General features: G+C 38.3%; 1 protein-coding gene across 4 annotated transcripts in view; it reads left to right on the plus strand.

Moving 5' to 3' along the window:
* kif2a (kinesin family member 2a) overlaps nucleotides 1–27,409 on the plus strand; it is a 60,611-nt gene that overhangs the window by 29,784 nt on the left and 3,418 nt on the right. The window contains exons 5-20 of one of the 4 annotated variants that reach the window (XM_061906350.1): nucleotides 1,390–1,503; nucleotides 1,632–1,676; nucleotides 4,758–4,858; nucleotides 6,287–6,382; nucleotides 6,467–6,521; nucleotides 10,299–10,461; nucleotides 10,540–10,630; nucleotides 10,714–10,777; nucleotides 10,844–10,935; nucleotides 11,884–12,026; nucleotides 12,106–12,310; nucleotides 14,986–15,096; nucleotides 15,166–15,233; nucleotides 15,384–15,509; nucleotides 18,878–19,025; nucleotides 25,311–25,412. In XM_061906350.1, coding sequence (XP_061762334.1) covers nucleotides 1,390–1,503; nucleotides 1,632–1,676; nucleotides 4,758–4,858; nucleotides 6,287–6,382; nucleotides 6,467–6,521; nucleotides 10,299–10,461; nucleotides 10,540–10,630; nucleotides 10,714–10,777; nucleotides 10,844–10,935; nucleotides 11,884–12,026; nucleotides 12,106–12,310; nucleotides 14,986–15,096; nucleotides 15,166–15,233; nucleotides 15,384–15,509; nucleotides 18,878–19,025; nucleotides 25,311–25,412 — 1,724 coding nt within the window. The remainder of the gene's footprint in view (nucleotides 1–1,389; nucleotides 1,504–1,631; nucleotides 1,677–4,757; nucleotides 4,859–6,286; nucleotides 6,383–6,466; nucleotides 6,522–10,298; nucleotides 10,462–10,539; nucleotides 10,631–10,713; nucleotides 10,778–10,843; nucleotides 10,936–11,883; nucleotides 12,027–12,105; nucleotides 12,311–14,985; nucleotides 15,097–15,165; nucleotides 15,234–15,383; nucleotides 15,510–18,877; nucleotides 19,026–25,310; nucleotides 25,413–27,409) is intronic. The other 3 variants (XM_061906351.1, XM_061906352.1, XM_061906353.1) reach the window with 3 other exon arrangements.

Genomic DNA, 27,409 nt, shown 5'->3' on the forward strand with positions numbered 1-27,409 from the left:
TTAGTATCTTATAACACAAAGCTAAAATGTAGATGTTTTCAGATACCTTATCATATTTTGACCTTACTATATTTTATCAATAATATATAAATATGTATCCAAGCAGCCCCAAAATCCTTAAATTATTCTGTACGCTGTGTTTGCTGGAAAAAGTTTAGACACCCTTGATACAGCTTAAAACTTTATTTTGGATGTAATACTTTCCCAATGTTTAAAAGTTACTAAATACTACACTTACAATATATACACAATACTGTTATCTTTGGTAAATATATGATTCATTAAAGGGTTTTTTGCAACTTTCTTAGTTATAGTTTTTAAATAAAAAATGCAACAAAAACACCCCCGGCGTGTGTTATGACTGATTCAATGGAACATTACATAAGTTTAAAGTTTCCATTTTATTTAAAAAATAGTAAATTTTTTGAACGAAAATTGCTCGCCTCCGTGGAATTTCACTCACTTACCGTTAGGTAAACACAGACAGTCATAGATGTTCAGGGGCCCCAATACGTTTCATAATGAAATTATGTGCTAAATTGATAGCTAGCATTAGTATCTTTACCTTGCTAAACCTTTATTTTCTGACCACATGCAAATAGATTACATACTGACATTATGTGTTAAATTGATAATGACGTTATGTGTTACAATGGTAGCGAACAGTGGTAGCTAAAATTTGATAAAAATCACTATCATTAGCTGACTACACAAAGCTTGTGCGTGTGTTATGTACGGCCATAATTTACATAACGACATGTGGTAAATTTATAGCGAATGTTGGAAACTAAACTTTGGTAAATCGCTATAAGCTAACCACACACGTAAAGCCAATGCATTTGTATGCGTGTGTGTGTTTGTGTTACCAACGGGTATAGTTTACGTAACGACATTATGTGCTAAATTCGTGCTTAACGTTAGTAGCTAAACTTTGCTAAATCGCATGGTTAACGTGACATGACATTGTGCGCTAAAAAGCCGTACAGGGAGGGGTTGTGCGCTAAAAAGCCGTACAGGGAAGGGTATAATGATCGCAACACAAGTTAGCGCCTTCAAAGCCTCCGCATAAAGGTTGTAAACAGCCCCTGTAACAACAGCTTTTTTAATGAAGCGTTTTTGAAAAATTGCAGGTTCAAAATCAAATGGAAGCAGACAGAAGAGGTAAATTGGGAGGTACACTATCTAAGGATGGTGGCATGAAAGTAGTTTCCACATACCTTGGACATCTGCCAAGGCATTAGCAGCATAATTTAACTTCCAAAACAAGATACATTTCTCCTTTAGTCATACTTTAGCTACCCAACATATCCGTTTTTTCTTACAAATACCAAATATCAAGGCTATATCAAGGCTATATCAAACTGTGTTTTTTAATGTGTGCCTTTGCAGTGATTCCGACGCAGGCCCGACCCCATCCGTCTCAACATGCTGAATCAGCACTACCCCCTCCGTCCCAGCCGACACAGCCCACGCAAGCTGCGACACAGCAGCAGCTTCAGAATGGTAACGCTAAAGTTCTGACCTGAATTCTACCTTGTACTGTCTCTTTGTTGTTAAGTGAAGAAGACTGCATTTGTCAGCAGTTACCAACACAAGCATGATGATGTTTTTATTGACCACATTTATTCCAGAGTCTTTTCATCAGCCTCTAACCAGAAGGGAGATTGGACAGCTTTGTATGTATCACATATTTACTGTACCTCAGTGCTGTTTTGGTTTTTTAGTTTCCAATAGAATCTGACAGTCCACTTGCTTTGAAAGTACTTTTTCTGTACACCTAAAACATCTGTCAGGTGCTATTATTGCAGGTGTAGTGTCACTGTGTGTGTCCTGGTGTGACGTAGCCCAGATACAAAGCACCCTGCGGAGAGGATTTATGGGTGTCAAGTTGAGGGTTTTAATAGGTGCTTTGCTGCTTCTCTTGAGCAATCTCTTTGGCTGCCATTTGGGTCTGAGTCAAGCACATGAGGAAAAACCTGCAGCACGGTGCACAATTTACACAAAGCCAAAATTATCTTTTTCTTTAATTTTATGCTCAAATTGGTGCAAAGACTCCTGCTGCCTCTAATTATTAGCTGATATGTGATGGTGCTACTTCCCTGCTTTGTCTTGGTGATAACCCTGCTCATTGCTTCCTCCCAGATTAAAGCAGATTATTCACCTCTGCTGTTAAAGTCTGTGTTCTTTGGCACTAGAGAGGCAGCAGGAGTCCATGACTATTTTAGAGGGCTTTCCTTGGAGAGGGCCATCACTTTTATTTCAACACTTCATACTGACAGGATGGGCTGTTACTCACTTTTAACTATGTTAAATTACTCATCTTTGAGGTTACTTGGGGACCTTTTGCACAGCTGGATAGATGTGGAGGTGGTGACACTGCAATGATTCATTCAATAATAGCCCAGCGATGGGATCGTATTGGTGGAGGTTATCCAAAATGTCCTTTTAATACACTTGATGTATTACATTTTGCATGCATTGTAACGGGGTGTTAAATTCCATGTTGTAGGTTTATTTCCCATAAGAAGGTCTCTTGTAAAAGTAATTGTTTTATATATATATATATATGTATATGTATATATATATGTGTGTATATATATATATATATATATATATATATATATATATATATATACGCAACTTCTGTTGATTTTCCAGTATAAAACAGGTAGCCGAGTTGCCAAAATTTTCATAAGGTTTACAATGTTTTTACCAACACATTACTGTAAAGGCAAAAGTTTTTTTTCTGTAAAATTCTGGCGACTGAGCTGTCAGGGTGTTTTTTACCGTAAAATTTACAGTTTTTACAGTATATTTACTGTATAGAACAACTGTATGACAGGTTCTTTACCATAAAAAACTGTATAATTTGATGAATAGCTTGCTATGGAATCATAAGTCAAGCAGAAATTTAAATATATATTTTTATTTTAACACAAAAAGTTTGAAATATATGATCATATAATACATTGGAACCTCGATTTACAATTTTAATTGGTTGCTGAACATGGTTCTTACATTTACCATTCATATAGTGAAGCATGGTTCCCCATTAACAATGTTAACATGAATAATTGGCTCTAGGCTGGATAAAATTCCCTATATTACTATAAGAATGCACACTTTGAAGACAGTATATACAGTGCAGGCCAAAAGTTTGGACACACCTTATACACAACACAAAGGATGGTACCAACCCCATTGCTAAAACAAGAAATTACACTAATCAAACCTAATAAGGCACACCTGGGAAGGGAAAACCATTTCAGGTGACTACCTCTTGAAGCTCATCGAGAGAATGCCAAGAGCGTGCAAAGCAGTAATCAGAGCAAAGGGTGGCTATCTTGAAGAAATAAAAAAAACATTTCAGTTATTTCACCTTTTTTTGTTAAACGGGAACATTATCACCAGACCTATGTAAGCGTCAATATATACCTTGATGTTGCAGAAAAAAGACCATATGTTTTTTTAACCGATTTCCAAACTCTAAAAGGGTGAATTTGGCGATTGAAACGCCTTTCAATTGTTCGCTGTCGGAGCAATGACCTTTCACCCGTGACGTTACAACGGGAAGCAATCCTCCATTTTCTCAAACACATTACAGACACCAAGTCAAATCAGCTCTGTTATTTTCCGTTTTTTCGACTGTTTTCCGTACCTTGGAGACATCATGCCTCGTCGGTGTGTTGTCGGAGGGTGTAACAACACGATCAGGGACAGATTCAAGTTGACTTACGTGGAGTGTGCATCGATTAGCACAGCATGTTAATCGATGCTAACATGCTATTTAGGCTAGCTGTATGTACATATTGCATTGTTATGCCTCATTTGTAAGTATATTTGCATCCAGCCTCTCCCTCCACCCACATTTAATGCCAAACAAACACATACCAATCGACGGATTTAAGTTGCACCAGTGTCAAAAGATGCGAAAGTCCCTCATTTGTTCTGCACATTTTACCGACGATAGCAATGCTACGACAGAGATGTGTGGATATCCTGCGACACTCAAAGCAGATGCATTTCCAACGTAAGTCAACGAAATCACAAAGGTGAGTTTTGTTGATGTTATTGACTTACGTGCTAATCAGACATATTTGGTCACGGCATGACTGCCAGCTAATCGATGCTAACATGCTATTTAGGCTAGCTGTATGTACATTTGTAGCTATATTTGCATCCAGCCTTTCCCTCCACCCACATTTATTGCCAAACAAACACTTACCAATCGACAGATTTAAGTTGCTCCAGTGGTCAAAAGATGCAATCAATGGTTAGAAGGTGATCGCCGAATAGCTTCAATAGCTATTTGCTCAATAGCTTCAGTTTCTTCGTCAATTTTGTTTTCGGTACCTGCCTCCACACTCCAACCATCCGTTTCAATACATGCGTAATCTGTTGAATCGCTTACACCGCTGAAATCCGAGTCTGAATCCGAGCTAATGTCGCTATATCTTTCTGTTCTATCCGCCATGTTTGTTTGTATTGGCGTCACGCAGTGACGTCACAGGAAAATGGACGGGTGGATTTACAGATAGCGAAAATCAGGCACTTTAAAGCCTTTTTTCGGGATATTCCATGATGGGTAACATTTTGAAAAAAAATTCAAAAAATAAAATAAGCCACTGGGAACTGCAACAACAAAAAAGAGGTAAATAATTTTTACCTTTGTGTCCGCAGACGACGTGCCGTCACGAGGCATGACCTCTCCCGAAAATTCCTGTTAACAGTTGTTAATTCCTCTTGTCTTGTGGCAGCCAGGAGGAAGTCAAACTGCGTGAAGGAGGTGGAGAAGCTGCAGGAGAAACGGGAAAAGCGTCGGCTGCAGCAACAGGAGCTCCGGGAGAAAAGGGCTCAGGTATATTGATCTAATTTTTCTTACTCTTAGTTTTTGAATATCGATGGTGTAACAGGAATATAGACTTAGTGGTTTTCAAGTCCTGCCCTGTTGCCCTGCGTGAGTGGCCTAGTGGGTAGAGTGTCCGCCTAGAGATCGGTAGGTTGTGAGTTCAAATCCCGGCCGAGTCATACCAAAGACTATAAAAATGGGAACCATTACTTACCTGATTGACACTCAGCATCAAAGGGTTGCAATTGGGGGTTAAATCACCAAAAATGATTCCCGTGCGCGGCACCGCTGCTGCCCACTGCTTCCCTCACCTCCCAGGGGGTAAACAAAGGGATGGGTCAAATGCAGAGGATAAATTTCACCACACCTAGTGTGTGTGACAATCATTGGTACTTTAACTTTAACTTAACTTTAAAAGTGCCTTTTTTGCTGGAGACCAATTTTTTTTTATTCATTATTTTCAGAATAAAAGTTAAGTTCTCATCATTCCAAATATGTTTTTGATAGCTGACGGGACATATATTTTTGAGTTGTTGTGAGAATTCTTCCACAAACTGCTCGACGATACTCAACATGACCCAAAATCCTTCCCCGCCTAATGTAGCTCTGAGCACCAGCACATCTCCTTTGACACGCAGTCAAGTAATAACGTTTGTGCAATCTCCTGAAATTGTTTGGTGCATATTTATTTAAAACACTCCCTTGTGATCTACATATGTTTTGGATATCTATGGTGTAAAATGTATTGCTCCAGTCATTTTTTTAACCCATCATGAATCTGTCTGCAATATGTTCGTTTCTGAAGACGTTTTCAGATTGTAATTAAAACTACGCCCCACCCTCCCCGCAGATTGTAAACTATGCCCCACCCTTTCTAAAAGTATCATAATTTATCTTTTGAAAATGTACTATGTTTAAATGTATATCCTGAAAAGTATCATAATTTTTCTTTTGAAAATATACTATGTTTAAATATACATCTTAAAGTCGTCCCCGCTATTTTTAGTTTATAGATTCACCTGGTCACAACATTAGGTCTGATCGTTTCAGAGTGTATTAAAAAAGCTCCTTTTTACACTTATTACACTGCATGTCGCACGTTAGTGTTATTTTGCACCTGCCAAGATTATATGAAAATAATACTTTACTCTATCTTTTATTTTGTTTCCTCATGGCCCGAAGCAGAGGCAGGAGTTCCTCCCTTTCAGGAGTGTAACTGTACACAAATATTCAATGTTTTTTTGAGAATTGTTTTGTGTTTAATTTGAGTATTTATTGGTTACTATTAAAAATTGAAAATATCCTGCTGTAATTTTTACCCTTGAATAATTTTGGTGATGGGTGCCCTTTTTATTCTGGCTTGAGCACCCTCCCCCCAAAAATGTCTCTGCATGTGCTCGGTGTTGAAGCAGCACCTCTTTCCACATGTTCTTTTAGGAGACGGACACAACCATTCCTAATTACGAGATCATGTGCATGATTCGAGATTTCCGTGCCAGCCTAGACTACCGACCTTTGACTACGGCAGATCTGGTGAGTAAATAAGACAAAACAACAGGGATCCTTCTCAGGGAAATTACTTTTGAGTATATAACATTTGAATGTTTCCCGGCGCAGATCGAAGAACACAGAATATGTGTGTGTGTGAGGAAGCGTCCACTGAACAAAAAAGGTATAATCTCACCAATCATGTCATGTTGTGCTTAGGGCTGCACGGTTATTTTAACAGTCGACCAGTCAGCATTTATTTTTTCCATTAAGCGACGAGTCAAAACGATTATTGCTTATATTACTCTACATCTTTAAGTCTATTACTTGATTTTAACGCATTTCCAAAAGCTATTCTAGTACATTCTAACAGATGGACCACAATTTACAAAGACCTAATGTTTTCACTTTATTTACTGAAAGTAAATAAACATAGTGAAAATAGACTTAAAGTGCAAAACATTCTGTAAACTTGAGTTGTAGTACAAAAAAACTATCTTTTACTGTTTATGGATTAAAAAAATGACCATTTTTTATTTATTGGGGCACACTCGAATGACCTTGAGTGGTGAAATTTGTTTCACATTATTTAAATAAACTTTTTATTTTTACATTTTCAAACAACAGTTTTGAGATTAAAATAAATATTATAAAATATGCTTTTATGGGTCTTTTTCTTTCTGTATAAAGTGTGTCTCAAGTATTGTCATATGAGAAGCCATATACATCATCATCAAGCTTTATTGCAGACTCCAACGTCCAAGTAGAGATACAATCACATAAACAGTACAAAAAACTAAGAATGCAGTATAAAAGGTATTATCACATACTATTAAAACAGTGCTTGTCCATATTCACGAAAACAGTGCTTGTCCATATCCACGAAAAGGCATCTAATAAATAAATAAATAAAAGCAGCAATAAAAACAAAATACTTAAAAAATCCGTCTACACATTCTATAAAAGGCAACGATACCATTGGTTCCATATATAGGATTGGTACCTAACAGATCTACCCTCGGGTTGGTTATCTGTATAATAAGATCATTCTTAGACTCCTGTAGTCTACATATAAACCTAAACATCTGTTTTCTCAGGGTGGTGAGAAAGGTATTTATCCCCAAATCACAAAAAAGCTTGCTGGCACTACTACTTTCTGAGCAAGATTCTGAGACAGTGATTATATGCAACCTGGATTTGAACCTCACCCATAGGGTGCAGTAAGCTCCTTCGCTACTAATACTGACTCATGTTATTGATATGGGTATCAATTTAGAACAGGTGCAGCAGTGAGCTACTTTTCAAATGACCAAGTGGAGGTGATCTACCTAATATTTATATATATATGTGTGTATATGTATATATATTTTTTAATTAATTAATTAATTTATATATATATATATATATATATATATAGTTCAAAACCAGATGGAACAATCACAAGGCTTCTTTTAGAAACCAAAGCCTGCGGAATTCTACAGAACTCAGCAAGCACATTTGTAACCTCAAAGACAATAATGTTGAATATTCAATAACATGGCAAATTCTTGCATCCAGCACACCTTACAACAGTGGTAATAAAAGATGCAACCTATGCTTAAAAGAGAAACTGTTTATTATATACCACCCAGACCTGTCATTCCTCAATAAGCGCAGTGAAATTGTATCAGCATGCCGTCACAGACGGAGACACCTCCTAGGTAACACATGAGCCAATCACCGGGCCCCCACGCCTGCCTGTACCTACCCGTTCTGTGCCCTATGTAAACCATGATATGCCAATGCTTCCATTAAAATCTGATGATTGAGGGAACCCCTCGTGAAACAGTTCTGTAGAGATGAAGTAGTCTTGTGATTTTTTTTCCACACATACATATATTGCGCTCTACCACGGTATCGAGCACTACTCTCTGGATAATCTAATTAAGACATATATATGTATATAGATATGTTACTGTGCTTATATCTACCGTAAATTCCAAACTAAGCCGCTACCTTTGGGGCGGCTTGGCTCAGTTGGTAGAGCGGCCATACCAGCAATTTGAGGGTTCCAGGTTTGATTCCCACTTCTGCCATCCAAGCCTCTGCCATTGTCCTTTGTCAAGACACTTGACCCACCGGCTCCCATTGCCAACCATGCTTTTTTAAATGTAGCTTAAAGTTGTAGATAATGGGTTTCACTATGTAAAGCGCTTTGAGTCCATATATATTGTTATCCAAGAAGAATTCAATTCACTATGAATATCAAGAGTCCCATCACATCTATATATAATATCTATATCGATAGCAAAAGTCAGTATATAATCGATATCCATTTAGTATAATTTATATCGCTGTCAAGAGTCAGTATTAATACAGGGATCATACTAGTGTAATATGATTTTTTTATGTCCACAATTTTGTTTAAATGTACTCAAAGAAATAAAGTAATAGTGTGTTACTGTTTAATTATTGGTGATCATAAATATTTGTTGTCCTAGTAAAAACATTTATCATCCTGATTTACTTTGCTATTAACCACAAGGAAGAGAAGTATTAACATAAACATTGTCCACTTTTCTTTGCTTGTTGCTTAAAAAAACCAGACAAAATGAGTAAATCCCGATGTTAGATACACAACAGAGATCTGACACGCTACTCAAGTAATTGTATACACACACTGGCGCAAGAGCAGCTAGTATTAGTTGTTGTATAACATGTTGTATAACATCTTCTGGACTATGTAGCGCACCGGGAAATTAGCCGCACCTACCACATATTAGAATAAACTGATATTTCATATATCAGCCGTACGGGACTATAAGCTGCAGACAATCAGACATATATATATGTTGTGAAATGAATACTTACTCAGAAATATTTTGTAAATGGTATTTACATAATTTAGTTTTTTCCAAAGGGTGTCTGTAACAGGCCAGTAAAACGACTGATCAAACAAAACAGAAGTCATCGTCATGGACCCACTAGCTCCAATCAGCTAAACAGATTCAATAAATCGTTCTAGTGAATTTACTGAGGAATTTGTGAAACAATGTAATTTAAGTTAATAGTACTAACAGACATTTCTAAACGTGTTAACATTTTAGCCAACGCTAATGACGCTAGCTTCATTACATTATGATGGAACGTACAATATGCATGAAAACACTCCTACAGACATCGCACATAGGAAGGTTTAGTAAGTATGAATTGGTTTTAGTCAAATTGTGAAACTTACAAACGTTAAGATGAACAAGGAATCTTTTTGAGCAGAAACGCCATGGATGATTTTACTTTCGGGTTAACGCAGAACAGGAAGTCATTTTTCAACTCGCAGCACCTGTGGAGCAAACTCATCTAATAGATGGCGTTATAGCACAAACAATAACAGTCCTCTGCGTGGGTTTAATAAAAACTATTGAACAAAAAACATAAATTAAATTAGCGTAAAAAAACTAGAAATAAATTAGCCGCACCATTTTATAAGTTGCAGGCTCAACGCGTCAACAATATTATTTGTAGCCTTGCCGTATAGTTAAGCGTTAGCTAACTATTCCATGGCGGTGGTGATGTTGAAGATGACAAGTCACCGAGGTGTTATCTACGTGTCAGTGTCGTGCTTATTTTAGTAAGTGACAATAACAAATAATAGCTAAAAATGTTTTATTATTGATTATTTAGAGCAGTGGTCCCCAAGCACCGGGCCGCAGAAGAATTATTTTTTAATTTTTATTAAATCAACATAAAAAACACAAGATACCCTTACAATTAGTGCACCAACCCCAAAAACCTCCCTTTTTCATGACCCAAAAAAAAAGAAAAAAGAATCCTTCCACCCCGCCGGACCGCGGGAAAAATTATCAAGCGTTGACCGGTTCGCAGCTACAAAAAGGTTGGGGACCACTGATTTAGAGTATTCATTGCAGCCCTAGCTATGTTGACATGACAAGCCACTGACTGACTCCCTTGGGCTTGGTTTCAGAACTCACCATGAAGGATTTAGATGTGATCACAATCCCCAGTAAGGACGTGGTGATGGTGCATGAACCTAAGCAGAAGGTGGACCTGACACGCTTCTTGGAGAATCAGACCTTCCGCTTCGACTACGCCTTCGACGACGCCACCAGTAACGAGATGGTTTACAGGTTGGTTTGGTCCACTGGTGCTGATATATTTGTCAGTATAATGTGGGTGTACTTAATGAAGTGTCCATTCTCCTGAAGGTTCACAGCAAGACCTTTAGTAGAGACCATATTTGAGAGGGGCATGGCCACTTGTTTTGCCTATGGCCAAACAGGAAGTGGTAAAACTCATGTGAGTTATGCGCAATAAAGTCTACAAAACAAATCAGAGGTCCATACCTTTTTAATGCCCTTAAAAACTTGTGTGCATTTTAGACGATGGGTGGAGATTTTTCTGGAAAAAACCAAGACTGCTCTAAAGGAATCTATGCACTGGCTGGTAAGTCATGTAGCTATTGATTGGGATTGAAAATGGAATTAACTTATTTTGTAAATTCTTGCTTAGCTCGGGATGTATTTCTCATGTTGAAGAAACCCAATTACAAGAAATTAGAACTACAAGTGTACGCAACCTTCTTTGAAATCTACAGTGGAAAGGTGAGCAAAACCAGATTGTAGCTTATGTTTCAATATACTCTGCACACTTAAGGCCTGATGTACTATAAAGGTTTACGTGTAATAAAATGTGCAAACTTGATAGCACACGCAAAGTGGATGTTGTCTGTAAGCAGAATAAGGCGTGCAATCCATTTTGCATTTGGTTTTATTAGTATGCAAATTATGTGCTGATTATCAAAATGCCCACAATACTTGGAGGAGAAAATGCAAATATAAGTATTTAGCACATGCTATGTGATTTATCAACACTCATCACCGTTTTGGGATTACTATTCCACTATACGATTCTTTTTTTTGTTTTGTTTTGGGTTTTTTGGGTTGGTGCACTAATTTTTTGTGTATCTTGCGTTTTTAATGTTGATTTTAATACAAAAATTAATAAATAAAAAAATGTATAAAAAATTATTCTGCGGCCCGGTACCAATCGAGCCCGGTGTTTGGGGACCACTGTTCTACTATACAAGTGAAGGGCATGATTTATAACTTAGAATTAGCTTTCACCAACTCACAAGCGATGCAGCAGCTAAGAGGCTCAGTATGTCAATATAGCAGCATAGGCTAGTTAGCTCTCTGTGATCATGTCGTTGCTAAAATTAGTTCCATTAGCGTTTACAATAACAATATCCCTAATACTTGGTTAATATGCAGGTCACAAAATGTAAATAAAGTATCATTAGCTGTTTTTGGATGTTTTTAGAGGCTTTTATGCGCGCAATAGAGTACTGCTGTTCACTGCATTGTTAGCCACCTCATACTTGCTGAATTTAAACAATTAGAATGCATAAAAAGTGAAGGTTGCAAAAAAGTGCAGTTCTCCTTTTAATTATATGGGAGAACAAGGCCGAAACGCACACATCGGTCTGTCGTATGGTGTTTCTATTTTTATTTCAAAGCTAACCAGTGTTCACTGTGTACTTTTGTGATAAGGTGTTTGACCTGCTCAATCGCAAAGCCAAACTGAGGGTGCTGGAGGACAAGAAACAACAAGTGCAAGTTGTGGGGCTTCAGGAGGAGGTGGTAAAGGGTACAGAGGATGTATTGAGACTCATAGAAGTAGGCAACAGCTGCAGGTACCCAGACATGCAAATGTGCAAGGACTGTGCACAATAAGACCAGGGGCATCATATTACATGTGTTTCCTTCTCCCAGGACATCGGGGCAGACATCAGCCAACGCTCACTCGTCTCGCAGCCACGCTGTCTTCCAAATCATTCTTCGGCGGAAGGGCAAGATGCACGGCAAGTTCTCCCTCATCGACTTGGCCGGAAATGAGAGAGGCGCCGATACTTCCAGCGCTGACCGCCAGACTCGTTTAGAGGGAGCGGAGATTAACAAAAGCCTGCTCGCCCTCAAGGTTTGTTGGAAGGGAAGTGGAAATTGATTGGTTCTTATCCATGTCACTACATGGGTGTTCGCAGTTTATTTTTCAGACGCAACATGTTAACACACAAATCAGCAGCTAAATTAGGAGCCTGTGCGGAATTTGGCGCCACTTATCATGCGACCCCGAAAGGGAATAAGCGGTAGAAAATGGATGGATGGATATCATTGCAAATATTGAAATAACCCCGCCATTCACTTGTGTTGGAAAAAAATCAACTTTGCCTTTACAGTTACAAGTAATTCAAAAGGACATTTTCTGACTAGTGATGTCATTCACAGCCATTTGTCAAAACCGCCCCAAACTTGTCCCAATCGTTTGTGCTGCAATTGTCTATTATACTTTTTATTTTATTATTGTTTTATGATTCATAACCACCCCCCCTTCCTTGTCAGAATCCCCACGAACATGTCCCATTCGTCTGTGCTACATTGGTGCTGCAAAAAGGTTTTTGTCCAATCACTACCGTATTTTCTAGACTATAAGCCTCACCCACCCACTAAATTGTTTTCAGAACCCTCCCACCCCATATATTAGCCGCACCAGACTATAAGTCACACATATATATATATACATTGTGAAATTAGTTATTTACACAAAAATATTCTGTACAGTATATGTTTATTTACACACCTTAATTGTTTCCAAACTGCCTGTAACAAGGCAGTAAAACATCTGTTCGAACGAAATTGAAAAGGCATGGATGTTTTGTTCATCCTTTATGAGTTTAATAAGATTTTGTCTTATTAAAGGATTATTCTTTTACTTTGAATTTGACTACTTTTGTAAAGTGGATCATTTTAGTGCATTGTTTAATTGTTTTTGCTTTAATACATTCCATTATTTAGCCCTTGGTTAAGAAAAATCCATAAATCCTTTGTATAAGCCGCGGGGTGCAAAGCTTTGGAAGCAAGTAGCGGCTTATAGTCCAGAAAATATGATTTAGTTTCTAATGTTAATAATAATAACAAAAATTATGATGGAATAGTTGTTTAGCGCTTTTTGATGTGTCAAAATCTCCCTAAACTTGTACCTATTGTGTATGTTTTTGCTGCAAATGTTTTTTGTCTAACTTAATAGTTTTTGTTATTAAGTTTTAATAAACTTTTCCCCATTCGTTTGTTCTTTTTTCTCTAGTTTTATAGTTTTTGTGATTTACGTGTTATTATTCATAACCAGTCATCCAACTCGGTGAAAACATTCCCAAACTTCTCCCATTCATTGTGTTGCCAACATTTTTTGTCAATTACAGCTCTTTCTAGTTTTAATGTTAATGTTTTTATGTTATCAATGTGTTACTGTCAGAATCTCCCCAAAGGTTTTCTGCTGCAAAAAGCTTTTGTGTAACTAATAAAGTTTTATTACTCATAATCAGCCCCATAGTATAGAAACTGTAATAGTTACAAATAAATGTTGCGGCACAAAGTTTGGGGTGGTTTTGACAAGGTGGGGGCGCTGAATGATATCATTAGTCAGAAATTTATTTTCGAATACCTTAAAAACCATAACGGCACAAGCAAAAGTGATTACAGCACTTTATTGGCAGTGTTATTTTTAAATATGTGTAATAACAGGAGCCAACTTCACATTGCCTTTGTAGCACTATGTTTAAAATAATTCTATCATCACTTGGATAACAGATATATATATGGTTTTTGCAAGATGCTGCAATATGTATGAGGAAATAGCTTCTAGGCCATTTGGGAGCTTTACTAACAAGTGTCATGAATTAGTAAATTTTCTAAGCTTCTAATGCACAGGGGAAACTGAGCACTGTTGTTCATTTAATGCAGGAGTGCCCACACTTTTTCTGCAGGTGAGCTACTTTTTAATTGACCAAGTCGAGGGGATCTACCTCATTCATATATATATATGCGGTAGGAAATGGATGGATGGATGGATATATAATATATATAAATTTTTTTATTATTTTTTTAACATTCATTTCTTTCATGAAGACAAGAATATAAGTTGGTGTATTACCTCATTCTGATGGCTTGCATTGATTGGAATCAGACAGTAGTGATGATAACGTCCACAGTAGTGATGATAATGTAATTGTCCACATTTTCAAATGTTGTATTGGACCTTACGGTCCAGATTGAAAGTGGTTGGTTTTTGGCATCTTATTCGTCCCGTTTCCATGCTGTTATCCTTTTCAAGAAATACATTGGCGGCAAACTCCGTAGCTTGCTAGCTTGTGCATGCCAGCTTCTGAGACTCTTATTTTGTCAGCGCAGGCAGAATAGAGAAGCTCTTTTATTGTGAAGACAGGAACTGTGCGGTCGGTCTTTAGAGTTTGGACGACAGGTACAGCGCGAGAGTGTTGAAATACAAAAGTGTTTCTCGCCTTCCAGTCGGCCATTTTTCCTTAATAATTATCTCACAGCAGCCAGCGTCATCTCACAAGACCCTCGGGTGCCGTAAAAGTCAATCAAGAGGCGAAAGTGAGATCTTTCTGAAGATTGATGATCGCTAATTTTTAGGTCTATTTTCTTTAATGCCTGGCTGGCGATCGACTGACACACCCTCCGCGATTGACCGGTAGCGCGCGATCGACATAATGGGCACCCCTGGTGCAGTGATGAACGACTGTGCATGATTGATGTGTGACACCGCAAGAGTACATGTTCCCTCGCTGGTTTCAGGAGTGCATCAGGGCTCTGGGCCGCAACAAACCACACACTCCATTCCGAGCTAGTAAGCTCACGCAGGTCCTACGAGACTCCTTCATCGGTGAAAATTCGCGCACGTGCATGGTGAGTTGGTTATCTGTTTTCATGTCTGCGCTTCTTTTCATCTAAATAATCTTATCTCCGTGTGGGCAGATTGCAACAATCTCCCCCGGCATGACATCCTGCGAGAATACCCTCAACACGCTGCGCTACGCCAACAGGTGCTAATATGTAGAGTGTGTTGTTGCAATAGAAACTGATAATAGCTGATCTTTATAGTGAACCTTGCTTCCTGCTCGTCTGACTCTCTTGTGTCTCTCCTTTTTATTCTCCCCGCCTCTCCCACGCTGCTCCTCTATGCTGTGGTGTAGAGTGAAGGAGTTTGGAATTAGTCCGTCAGACATCCCCTTCTCTCAAGGTGGTCAGGGGAGTCGCCCTGAGCACTCCCCCACCAATACCTTTGACTTTGATGACTTTGCTGCTACTACCCCCGGCAGGTCGAGCGCTTCCCCCCAAAGCACTGCAACACACGCACACGCACACGCATGTAAAACACACTGGTAAAGTCATTACATTAGGTACATTTGCACAACAAGGATATCATACTGCGCGCTCTATATAGTTAATATTTTCCCCTTAAGTTATACTGTATACCTTAACCTTTTGACTTCTGGGCCCAACTTTTTCACTAGACGGGACCGGGGCCCACTCAAATACTAACACTGAATTACAAATCTTCCTTTTTGATTTTAATTGTGTTCAATAATTATTTTAAACCTACTTTAGGGTTTAACCAGACAAAGATTGTCAAATGATATGAAAGCATGTGTTAATACCAAAGATTCTCATCAAGGCTTAGGTCAGGCTGATTACAAAATAAATAATAATCCAATGTACTGCAAAAGAAGGGACTTATAAAAACTGGAAAGATATACATTTACACAGTGCTAACTAAAATTAATAATATATGTATATATAAACTCAATAGAATTAAAGTGTATTATAAATTCAATAGAATTAAAGTGTAAATAAAAACAGCTTTACCACTATTCATATTTTTTGCGTTACCACTGTATTCAAATTTTTTGCGCTTAAAAACCGTTATAGCTTTAGCTGCAGACTTTGTTTGTTTGATATAGTCACCACATCTGTGAAACAGATACTTTTTGCCGACCCTCTAGAAGGCGCTCGCAGCCCACCAATGGTGCCAGGGCTCTATGGTGGAGAAACACTGCTGTATACCACAAGTGTCAAAGTCATTTTATATGGTTTACAAAGAACTAAATGTTTTTTCCATTTTGACAGAAAAAAATATCACCACATTCAATTGCATTTCTTTAAGACTCAATGTTATTTGATGCAAAAAGATATTTAAATAATTTTTTGTAACCCTATTTGAAATTTATTTTGCAACAGCTGAACTTGATTATCTGCAGCTTCTGTTTTGTATTTGTTTGTTGTTGTTTTTTGCAAAAATCACACAGTCATCTGATACGAAAATTATTTGTATTCTTTTTTATTCATAAAAATCCCAAAGAATGTTAATGTATTAAACAGGTGTCAAACCCAATTTCTGGGGGCCTGATTTGGCCTGTGCAAGCCTGGAAATAATATATATTAAGTACTTTGTATTTTTATTTACCCTATTTTGACCAAAGAATATGTACAGTATAGGCCAAAAGTTTGGACACACCTCATTCAGGGTGTTTTCTTTATTTTCATGACTATTTACATTGTAGATTTCCACTTAAGGCATCAAAACTATGAATGGCCACATGTGGAGTTATGTACTTAACAAAAAAGTTGAAATAACTGAAAACATGTTTTATATTGTAGTTCAGGGGTCACCAGGTAGCCCGTAAGGACGAGATGGGTCGCCTGCTGGCCTGTTCTAAAAATAGCTCAAATAGCAGCACTTACCAGTGAGCTGCCTCTATTTTTTTTAATTTTATTTACTAGCAAGCTGGTCTCGCTTTGCTCGACCTTTTTAATTCTAAGAGAGACAAAACTCAAATAGAATTTGAAAATCCAAGAAAATATTTTAAAGACTTGATCTTTGTTTAAAAAAATTTTTTTTTTTACTTTGCTTCTTATAACTTTCAGAAAGACAATTTTAGAGAAAAAATACAACCTTAAAAATGATTTTGGGATTTTTAAACACATATACCTTTTAAATTCCTTCCTCTTCTTTCCTGACAATTTAAAATTTAAAGCCCACCAGACTGCATCAAACTTTTGGGACCTTGTTGACACAGAAAAGTACAGTGGTGTATGCACAGCAGCTATGAAGGTTGCAAGCCTGTTTGGTTCAACTTATCATTGTGAATCAGCCTTTTCTGACATGAACTTCATCAAGAACAAACACAGAACACGCCTCACTGATGCACATCTGCAAGACTCACTCAGAGTTGCAGTGTCAGAGTACAACAGACTAGTTAACAGCATGCAATGCCAGGCTTCCCACTAACTGACAAAAAAATGGATAACATTTGGTGTCCAGTTCAAAGTGTGACATGATTTATTTAAAAAATTGAGAGTTGACTTGTATTTTACATGAGCTATTATTTGTACAAACCTGGTGCAAATTAATTCATGATTTGTTAAAAAAATGTTAGTGGCTAGCTAGTTAAAATGGGATATTGTGATTTCACAAGACTGTCTTAGAAGTGATCGTTTGAAAATGTTCAATTTAAAAAATGTGCACTTAGAGAATATATAAAATTAAAGTGTTGCATATTGATATTTATTTGTTTCAATATATATTTATTGTGAGAATTCATTAAGATGATCAATGTTCCTACAAAGATAAATATCATTAAATATTAATAATAACATAGAGTTAAAGGTAATTTAAGTGTGTATCAAACTGGTAGCCCTTCGCATTAATCAGTACCCAAGAAGTAGCTCTTGGTTTCAAAAAGGTTGTTGACCCCTGTTCTAGTTTCTTCAAAATGGCCGCCCTTTGCTCTGATTACTGCTTTGCACACTCTTGGCACTCTCTCGATGAGCTTCACCTGAAATGGTTTTCACTTCACAGGTGTGCTTGAAACTTATCGAGAGATTGCCAAGAGTGTGTTGCGAGTTTTGATGCCTTCAGTGACAATCTACAATGTAAATAGTCATGAAAATATAGAAAACACATTGAATGAGAAGTTGTGTCCAAACTTTGGGCCGGTACTGTATTTATACACTGCATGCATCAAAAATGTTATCTTAATGTAACGATGCAACATATATTCTAATTTTTAAATTGGTAAAATAAAAATACACTTAAATTATTTACTTGACTTATGAGTTCAAAGCAAGTTACCCATTAAATTAACACACAATAAAAATGAAAACAGTGGGAAAAAACTACTGTAATTTATGTAAATCACACAAATGCCATCAGTTGTTTTCATATATTTTATTGTCAAAACTCGCTATTAATGGTATCAATTATTTGTGTTTAATACTGACTGAATAAAAATGAACCTCTGTGTAAAGCAGGGCACTTCCACACACTGGCAAGTACAGCCCCAGTATTTTAAATTGTGCAGGTGTGCCTAATGTTTTGGCAAGTGAGTGGAGTCATATTCATAAGCATCCTTTCACGTCCAGCTTTCTCTTTTCTTCTGTATGACGTGATTGACTTCCACTTGTATTTCCCCCTAAGTTTTGCCCATACATCTTGCTATTTGGTGCACATTACCACTTTTATCAAATGTTTGTGTGAAATGCACATGTCCAAATGTATGAACAAACCAACCATCCTTCTGCATGCATGATGTCACTGCTTCATTATGTTTCCAGCCCCCACTTGGCTAACTTCCACTGTCAGAATGGATCTGCCCTGTGGCTCAGTCCGTGCTTTTCTTCCTTTTAGGGTGAAGGAGCTCACCGTGGACACCAACCAGGTGATGGAGGGAGGCCGTGCTAACATCCATGTTGTGAACCAGCTGGACTTTTTAGAAGAGGAGTGGCAGAACAGTTCTCCACAGAGAGATGACCTCAAACTGCTCTGTGAGCAGAATGTGAGTACCTACAGTAGTGATAGCAATATCCCACTCTCAATGTACACTACAGAAATGAAACTTGGATATACAGTGGAACCTCCATTTACGAGCCTAACTGGTTCTAGAACAGTGTTAGTAAATTTATTTAACCAGGAAAACAAAAATCCCCTTTGAAATTAAATACCTGTTTTTCAAGGAGGTACACATACAATTACATTCAAATTAAAGTGACAGGATGGACATCAAATAAAACAGTTGCAGATAAATGAGGCTGTTTCCAATGTTCTCAGTTTAGATTTATAAGCATTTAAGGATAAAAATTCAGTCAGATTCATGTCTCTTGGTAACATGTTCCAAGCACAAGAAGGTGCGTAGACAGAAGTTTTTTTTCCCAGCTCCGTGCGAGTCCGTACTTGTCCGTGTAATCAACCTACAAATGTAATCAGGCAATAGTCCCAGAAGAGCAGACCTGGGCAAAATATGGCCCGCGGGCCACATGCGGCTCATTAAGATATTAAATCCGGCCTGCCGGACGTTTATCTTAGACCTTTAACATCAAAACTGTTGCCGCCATTATGGTGAGCAGTGCTGTGTTTAAATTACCGTAAGTCTTGAACTATAGAAAGTATTTCACTGGTTGAAATCTGTACTTTTGGGTGTTAAAAGAGTTATTAGAGTAATTTATGTCACAGCAGCTCAGACAAGGAACAAAGCAGAGTGGCCGGGGTTTGTTTTCAGAGCACCCAGCCCGAAACGCATGTGTCAAGGAACAGATGCGGAAGAACATTTTTACAACAAATTTCTGCATAAAAGGGGTAATATATCATTTTGTAGGTGTTTATTAAACTTTGCATTCATATTTTGCTGTTTGTTACATTGTTGTTGTGTTTTGATTGATTGTAAAAGATGTCTATCAAGGAGCTGGTCTGAAAAGGAAAAGAGGAGCGATGTTAATATTCAGTGTTTTATTGTTCATAGTTAATATTGTAAATCCCACTTTATTTTAATGTACATTTTAGATGTCACAAACGGTAAAAAAACCTGCAAAATTCCATTCCATTTTTGAGGTGGTCTGTTTTTAGAATTCTATCGGACATTGTGACTTTTGGTATTAGTGTTCCTGGAAAAAAAAAAAGGACCTAAACACATAGTGAACAGCACATTTTTACAGCTAAATGTGTGTCTCATTTATACACACATACTCATTGGCCCCCCAGACACATTTTTTCTCTCAATGGGGCCCCCGAGTCAAAATATTTGCCCAGCTCTGCAGAAGAGCTTTGTAAATAAATGTACCAATGACACTGTTTCCTAGTGGACGGAGAAGGCAATACCACCCAAGAGTACAAGTCAGTGGTAGGTCATGACTCTACAGTTTGTGATGAACCTCAAAGAAGCATGGTAAACACAGTCTGAAGACAAGAACAAGGAGCATTTATATACAAAAATCACCATAATCTAACACAGATACTTATGAAAAGCAAATATACATTTGAGTTTAGGTAGATCTCTGGGCAGAGCTGGAGACAGGTTTATATCATTTTCCAATTGTAGTGGAGGTTGCCGTGGATATAATAATGTACACATGAATAATGGGTTCCAGCCTGGACAAAAGTCCATGTCTCAGTGAATGTGTACAATTTGAACATAATATAAAGCAAACAAACATAAGACTTAAAGGTCGTAAGTTCAATCCCCGTTCGAGTCATACCAAAGACTATAAAAATGGGACCCATTGCCTCCCTGCTTGGCACTTAGCGTTAACGGTTGAAATTGAGGGTCAAATCACCAAATGTTTCCCGAGCGTGGCCACCGCTGCTTCTCACTGCTCCCCTCACCTCGCAAGGGATGAACAAAGGGATGGGTCAAATGCAGAGAATAATTCAACCACACCTCGTGTGTGAGTTACTATCGTTGGGACTTTAAATTTATTTAATATCAACGCAAAACAACCATCTAAACCAGGGGTCCCCAAACGACGGCCCGTGGGCCAGATCCGGCCCGCCAGCTTTCGAGATCTGGCCCGTGGAAAGTCTCAAGTTAAAAAAAAAAAAATTTATATATATATATATATATATATATATACATATATATATATATATTTTTTTTAAATCTCTCCTTTCTAATCCATTTTCTTCCGCTTGTTACTTGTTACTCTGACTCCTAGCCGCTCAGGCAAATCACATTGTGTAAAAATGCATTTTCCAATCGATGACGTAATATATATATATATATATATATATATATATATATATATATATATATATATATATATATATATATATACACAGTGAGAGTAAAAAGTATTTGATCCTTTGTTGATTTTTGTTAGTTTGCCCACTATAAAGACATGATCATTCTATACTTTTAATGGTAGATGTATTTAAACATGGTGAGATAGAATATCAAAAGAAAATCCAGAAAATAACTTTAAGGAATATATTTTAATTGATTCGTATTTCATTGAGGGAAAAAAGTATTTTATTCCCTAGTGTGCATTAGGATTTCTGGCTTTCACAGAGCAGTTAGACACTCCCAATCAACTTGGGAAATGAAGACAGAATTGAAGACACCTGTTCTAACTAATCACCTGTATAAAAGACACCTGATCAGAGACTCAGACAGATTCCAAGCTCTCCAACATGGGTAAGACAAAATAACTCTCTCAGGACCTCAGAGACAGGATTGTTGACCTGCACAAATCGGGAATGGGCTACAAAAACATTAGCAAGATGCTGGGAATCAAAGTAACAACCATTGGTGCAACTGTTAGAAAATTTAAAAAGTATAACATGACCATCAACAGATCTCGATCTGGTGCTCCAGAGAAGATTTCACCTCGTGGGGTTGCAATGATCAAGAGAACTGTGAGAAATCGTCCTGCAACCACTCAGCAGGAGTTAGTGAATGACCTCAAGGCAGCTGGGACCACAGTCACCAGGAAAACAGTTGGCAACACTTTGCGACGGAATGGGTTAAAATCCTGCAGTACCCGAAAGGTACCCCTGCTTAAGAAGGCACATGTGGAGGCCCGCCTAAAGTATGCCAATGATCACCTCAAAGATGCACAAAGTGATTGGGAGAAGGTTCTATGGTCGGACGAGACCAAAATTGAACTATTTGGCCTAATCTCTACAGGTCGTGTGGAGAAAGAAAAATGCTGCCTATGACCCAAAGAACACTGTGCCCACCATCAAGCATGGAGGTGGAAGCATTATGTTTTGGGGGTGTTTCTCTGCCAAGGGCACAGGGCTACTACACCGCATCAGTGGGAAGATGGATGGAGCCATGTACCGTGCAGTCTTTAGGGACAACCTCCTCCCCTCTGCCAGGAAGCTGAAAATGGGCCGTGGTTGGGTCTTCCAACATGACAACCATCCAAAGCATAAAGCAAAGGCAACAAAGGAGTGGCTCAAGAAGAACCATATTAAGGTCATGGAGTGGCCCAGCCAGTCTCCGGACCTCAATCCTATTGAAAATCTATGGAGGGAGCTGAAGGTCCGAGTTGCCAAACGACAGCCCACCAACCTGAATGATCTTGAGAGGATCTGAAAAAAAGAGTGGGCCAAAATTCCCCTTGATGTGTGTGCTAACCTTGTGGTTAACTACCACAAACGTCTGACCGCTGTGCTTGCAAACAAAGGCTTTGCCACCAAGTATTAACTGCTTTTGTCTAGAGGGATCAAATACTTATTTCCCTCAATGAAATACCAATGAATTAAAATATTCTTGAAAGTTATTTTCTGGATTTTCGTTTTGCTATTCTGTCTCTCCATGTTACAATACATCTACCATTAAAAGTATAGAATGATCATGTCTTTATTAGTGGGCAAACCAACAAATTCAGCAAGGGATCAAGTACTTTTTCTCTCACTGTATATGTGTATATGTATATATATATATATATATATAATATATATATATATATATATATACACACATATATATATATACATATACATGTACAGCCCGGCCCCCGGCCAAATTACCCAATGCGGCCCTCGGGTCAAAAAGTTTGGGGGCCGCTGATCTAAACTATTCTCATTTTCAGCCGTCCTGGCGACACGCTCATACACAGTCACTACCCCTGTGGTGCACTTAGTTTGAAATCACAAAACTCCTGAACTTTAGCAGCCAGGTCACTGCAATGATTAGGAATGAAAAAATGAAATCCGCTTTACCTTGTCGGTTAATCTTCTTGGCGTGCAGCAGAAGGGCAATTAAGGCAGTGTTGACAACGCTATGGATAGCTCCTAATAAATAAATGATAAATGGGTTGTACTTGTATAGCGCTTTTCTACCTTCGAGGTACTCAGCGCTTTGACACGACTTCCACATTTACCCATTCACACACACATTCACACACTGATGGAGGGAGCTGCCATGCAAGGCGCTAACCAGCACCCATCAGGAGCAAGGGTGAAGTGTCTTGCTCAGGACACAACGGACGTGACGAGGTTGGTACTAGGTGAGTCTTGAACCAGGGACCCTCGGGTCACGCACGGCCACTCTCCTACTGCGCCACGCCGTTATCTTGAATGTTAAAACTATACATTGCTTGTCATACTTTCTTCAGACTCTTATTAAGCAAGAAAAATTAGAAACATGCTGTAAAGAGGCTAAAAAAAGCACACAGAGTAGCACAGTAGCTAACGACAGTGTTGCTCTGAATAAGCCCTGGTGATGGTTGTGCTGGCGAGCACAAAATGGCTGCGCTGTGATGAATGATACGTTTTTGCACGGAGACAAGGTTCTTTCAACAAAGCATATTTTTATTTTGTCTGTGGTTCGTAAATCGAAAGGTTTGTACAACGAGGGGTTAGTAAATCAAGGTTCCACTGTACTTTAGAGTAGTCAATGTACAACTTGTTGCGCAGTATAGATACACTACCCACTGAAAATGACAACACACAAATAGCTGGAATTGCAAACGAGTACCGTGTTTTTCGGATTATAAATCGCTCCGGAGTATACGGCGCACCAGCCAAAAAACATAATAAAGAAGGAAAAAAACATATATACGTCGCACTGAAGTATAAGTCGCATTTTGGGGGGAAATTTATTTGATAAAATCCAACACCAAGAATAGACATTTGAAAGGCAATTTAAAATAAATAAAGAATAGTGAACAATAGGCCGAATAGTCTAGGTTATATGACGCATAAATAACCAACTGAGAAGGTGCTTGGTATGTTAATGTAACATTATGGTAAGAGTCATTCAAATAACTATAACATATAGAACATGCAATACATTTACCAAACAATCTGTCACTCCTAATCGATAAATCCCATGAAATCTTCTTCCTCTGTTTCGCTTCTAAACAACTCTGCCAACTCCAAAGTATGTGCCGCTTCCTCTTGTCGTTTTCTGCTGCATATTTCACTACGTCCAGCTTGTAATCTGCAGTACATGATTTCCTTTTCGGTCCAATTTTTGTTCAGCCCTTCTCAGTTTTTATAAGTTACCGCCAACGATGAATAGTCCATTATAATAGCTACGGCTATAGCATATAGCAGTTAGCATTCCATGACCCACGATGCACTTCTGCCATGACCTTCCCCCACCAAATTCTTATTGGTTGACGTGTGTGAGACGATTGCTGACATTTTCTTTGTGTCTTCCGCGAATGAGATAAATAATATTATTTGATATTTTACGGTAATGTGTTAATAATTTCACACATAAGTCGCTCCGGAGTATATGTTGCACCCGGCCAAACTATGAAAAAAAAACTGCGACTTATAGTCCGAAAAATACGGTAGTTGCGTTACCTATCAAGCATGGGGTTGACAGCATCATGGTCTGGGGCTGCATGAGTGCTGCCAGCCCTAGGGAGCATGAATCATTAAGGTAATACGCTTGCATGACTGACGCTAAAAATAATTTAGCTTCGTATCAGCGGCGAAGCAGACCACAAAGCTGTGATTAGTCGGCTTTTTTAGTCCATTTCCTGGTTTTCTTTCCCACCCTTCACCTGCCTTGACTGGTTCAGGGGTCGAACAGGTCACTTTTCGACAATAAAAGTAGCAAATCGTTAGTTCCAGCTGCAACGACAATGTGCGCGGCTTCAGTCGAAGTTTACTACAACTACTACGCGCTGTAAGTGCATAGCTAGTCAACAAGTAGTGATGGGTCAAATGATATTGAAGCCTTCATGAAACACAAGGAGTGATACGGTGTCCCTGTGTGTCACTTTAAGAAAATATGAAATGATGTCTTTGGGCATGTTTAAAAACTTAGGGTTGGTCTAATTTTTGGGAAAATACGGTATATAATTGAGTTCTCTTGTTTTTTTGCCAGGAGGAGGAGGTGTCCCCGCAGCTCTTCTCCTTCCACGAGGCTGTATCTCAGTTGGTGGAGATGGAGGAACAAGTCTTGGAGGATCACCGTGCTGTTTTCCAGGTTCAAATATCCATACTCTTTATATGATGCCCTTCTAGGAAACATACTCACATGTAGGGATGTGCCCATCCATCAGCCACAGATCAGTATGGCCGATTTTAAATTAAAAATAAATAAACTGCATTTCCTAATATCTGATGGATCAGTATAAAGTTTTATCACTGGAGGCTGAGGCTAATGTCACACCGAAAGCAAGCAGAAGTGTCGCTACACGATCTGTCTACACTTGCACCAAGACTACATCACCGTCACCATATTTAGTTTTGTTTATAATAATCTTTATGTAATACAAAACAATACATAAAAACATCTACAAATAATAATTTATTTGTAAACAATACAGATCAAAGTGTCTCATTGAAAATTTTTTACATTTTATACGAATTTACTCCATTGAGATGCAGTTGCGTCACCCTGTGTCATTCAGTGCATTTACAGTAGAGGGAATGGGATTTAAAGGCTTACTGAAATGAGATTTTCTTATTTAAACGGGAATAGCAGGTCCATTCTGTGTCATACTTGATCATTTTGCGATATTGCCATATTTTTGCCGAAAGGATTTACACAACTTTCGGTGCTAAGAGAAAAGCCCTGCCCCTACCGGAAGTGGCAGACGAAGTCACATGTTTGATGGCTCTTCACAAATTCACTTTGTTTTTAATGGGAGCCTCCAACAAAAAGTGCTATTCAGACTGAGAAAACGACAATTTCCCCATTAATTTGAGCGAGGATGAAAGATTTGTGATTGACGATATTGATAGCGACGGACTAGGAGAAAAAAAAACCCGCGATTGCATTAGGACGGATTCCAATGTTTTTATACACATTTACTAGGTCAATTCTGGGAAATCCCTTATCTTTCTATTGTGTTGCTAGTGTTTTAGTGAGTTAAATAGTACCTGATAGTCAGAAGGGTGTCTCCACGGGTGTCTTGACGCGCAGTGTCTCAGGGGAGTCGACGGCAGCTATGGACGGCACAAGCTCAGCTTTTTTATGGTAAGGACTGACTTTTTAACCACAATTTTCTCACCGAAACCTGCTGGTTGACATGTGGTCGGGATCCATGTTCTCTTGACCACGCTCTGATCCATAGTAAAGTTTCACCTCCAGGAATTTTAAACAAGGAATCACTGTGTGTTTGTGTGGCTAAAGGCTAAAGCTTCCCAACTCCATCTTTCTACTGTGACTTCTCCAATATTAATTGAACAAATTGCAAAAGATTCAGCAACACAGATGTCCAAAAAAATGTGTAATCATGGCGTTAAAGCAGACGATATTTAGCTGTGTGTGTGTGCAGCGCTCATACTTCCTAAAAACCTGTGACGGATTACACAACGTTTCGAAGACGAAACTCCCGGGAAATTTAAAACTGTACTTTAGTAAACTAAAAAGGCCGTAATGGCATGTGTTGCAATGTTAATATTTCATCATTGATCTATAAACTATCAGACTGCGTGGTGGGTAGTAGTGGGTTTCAGTAGGCCTTTAAGTTGATGCTATTTTTTGTTATCTACCCCTTGTTCATTTTCATGTTACTGTTCTTTTTTCTTTATGCTTTTTATACTAAATATTAATAAATATCACACAACGCACAGTCAGAACAATTGCGGGTACAGGACGTGATCCGGTCTGCTCATGTGTGGACCGATCATGTAGTGCTAAGGAGCCAGCATGATAGCTAAGATCACATGAAACAACACCAATAATCAATGCTTAGTGAAGTTAAAAAAGTGTGGATGGAACAACGTTACGGCAGGAAGGAAGCAGGTTGTAACAGGAATTTCTAGAGTGGATTATATAACAGAAACTGTTGGTGTGTGACAGAGATATGTTTACGAACGAATCAAGTTTTTTGAACGGCTCTTAATTGAACGATGAGAACAGAGTCCCAATTCTGAGCCGTTTTTATGCAAATGCAAATTTAACCTCGTCAATTGCTCACTCTGCACGTGTGTGCCACCTGACTGGCAACTGGACCAGAAAATGGGTCATATATA

The sequence above is a fragment of the Nerophis ophidion genome, linkage group LG07, assembly GCF_033978795.1.
Source record: "Nerophis ophidion isolate RoL-2023_Sa linkage group LG07, RoL_Noph_v1.0, whole genome shotgun sequence".
NCBI classification, from domain to species: domain Eukaryota; kingdom Metazoa; phylum Chordata; class Actinopteri; order Syngnathiformes; family Syngnathidae; genus Nerophis; species Nerophis ophidion.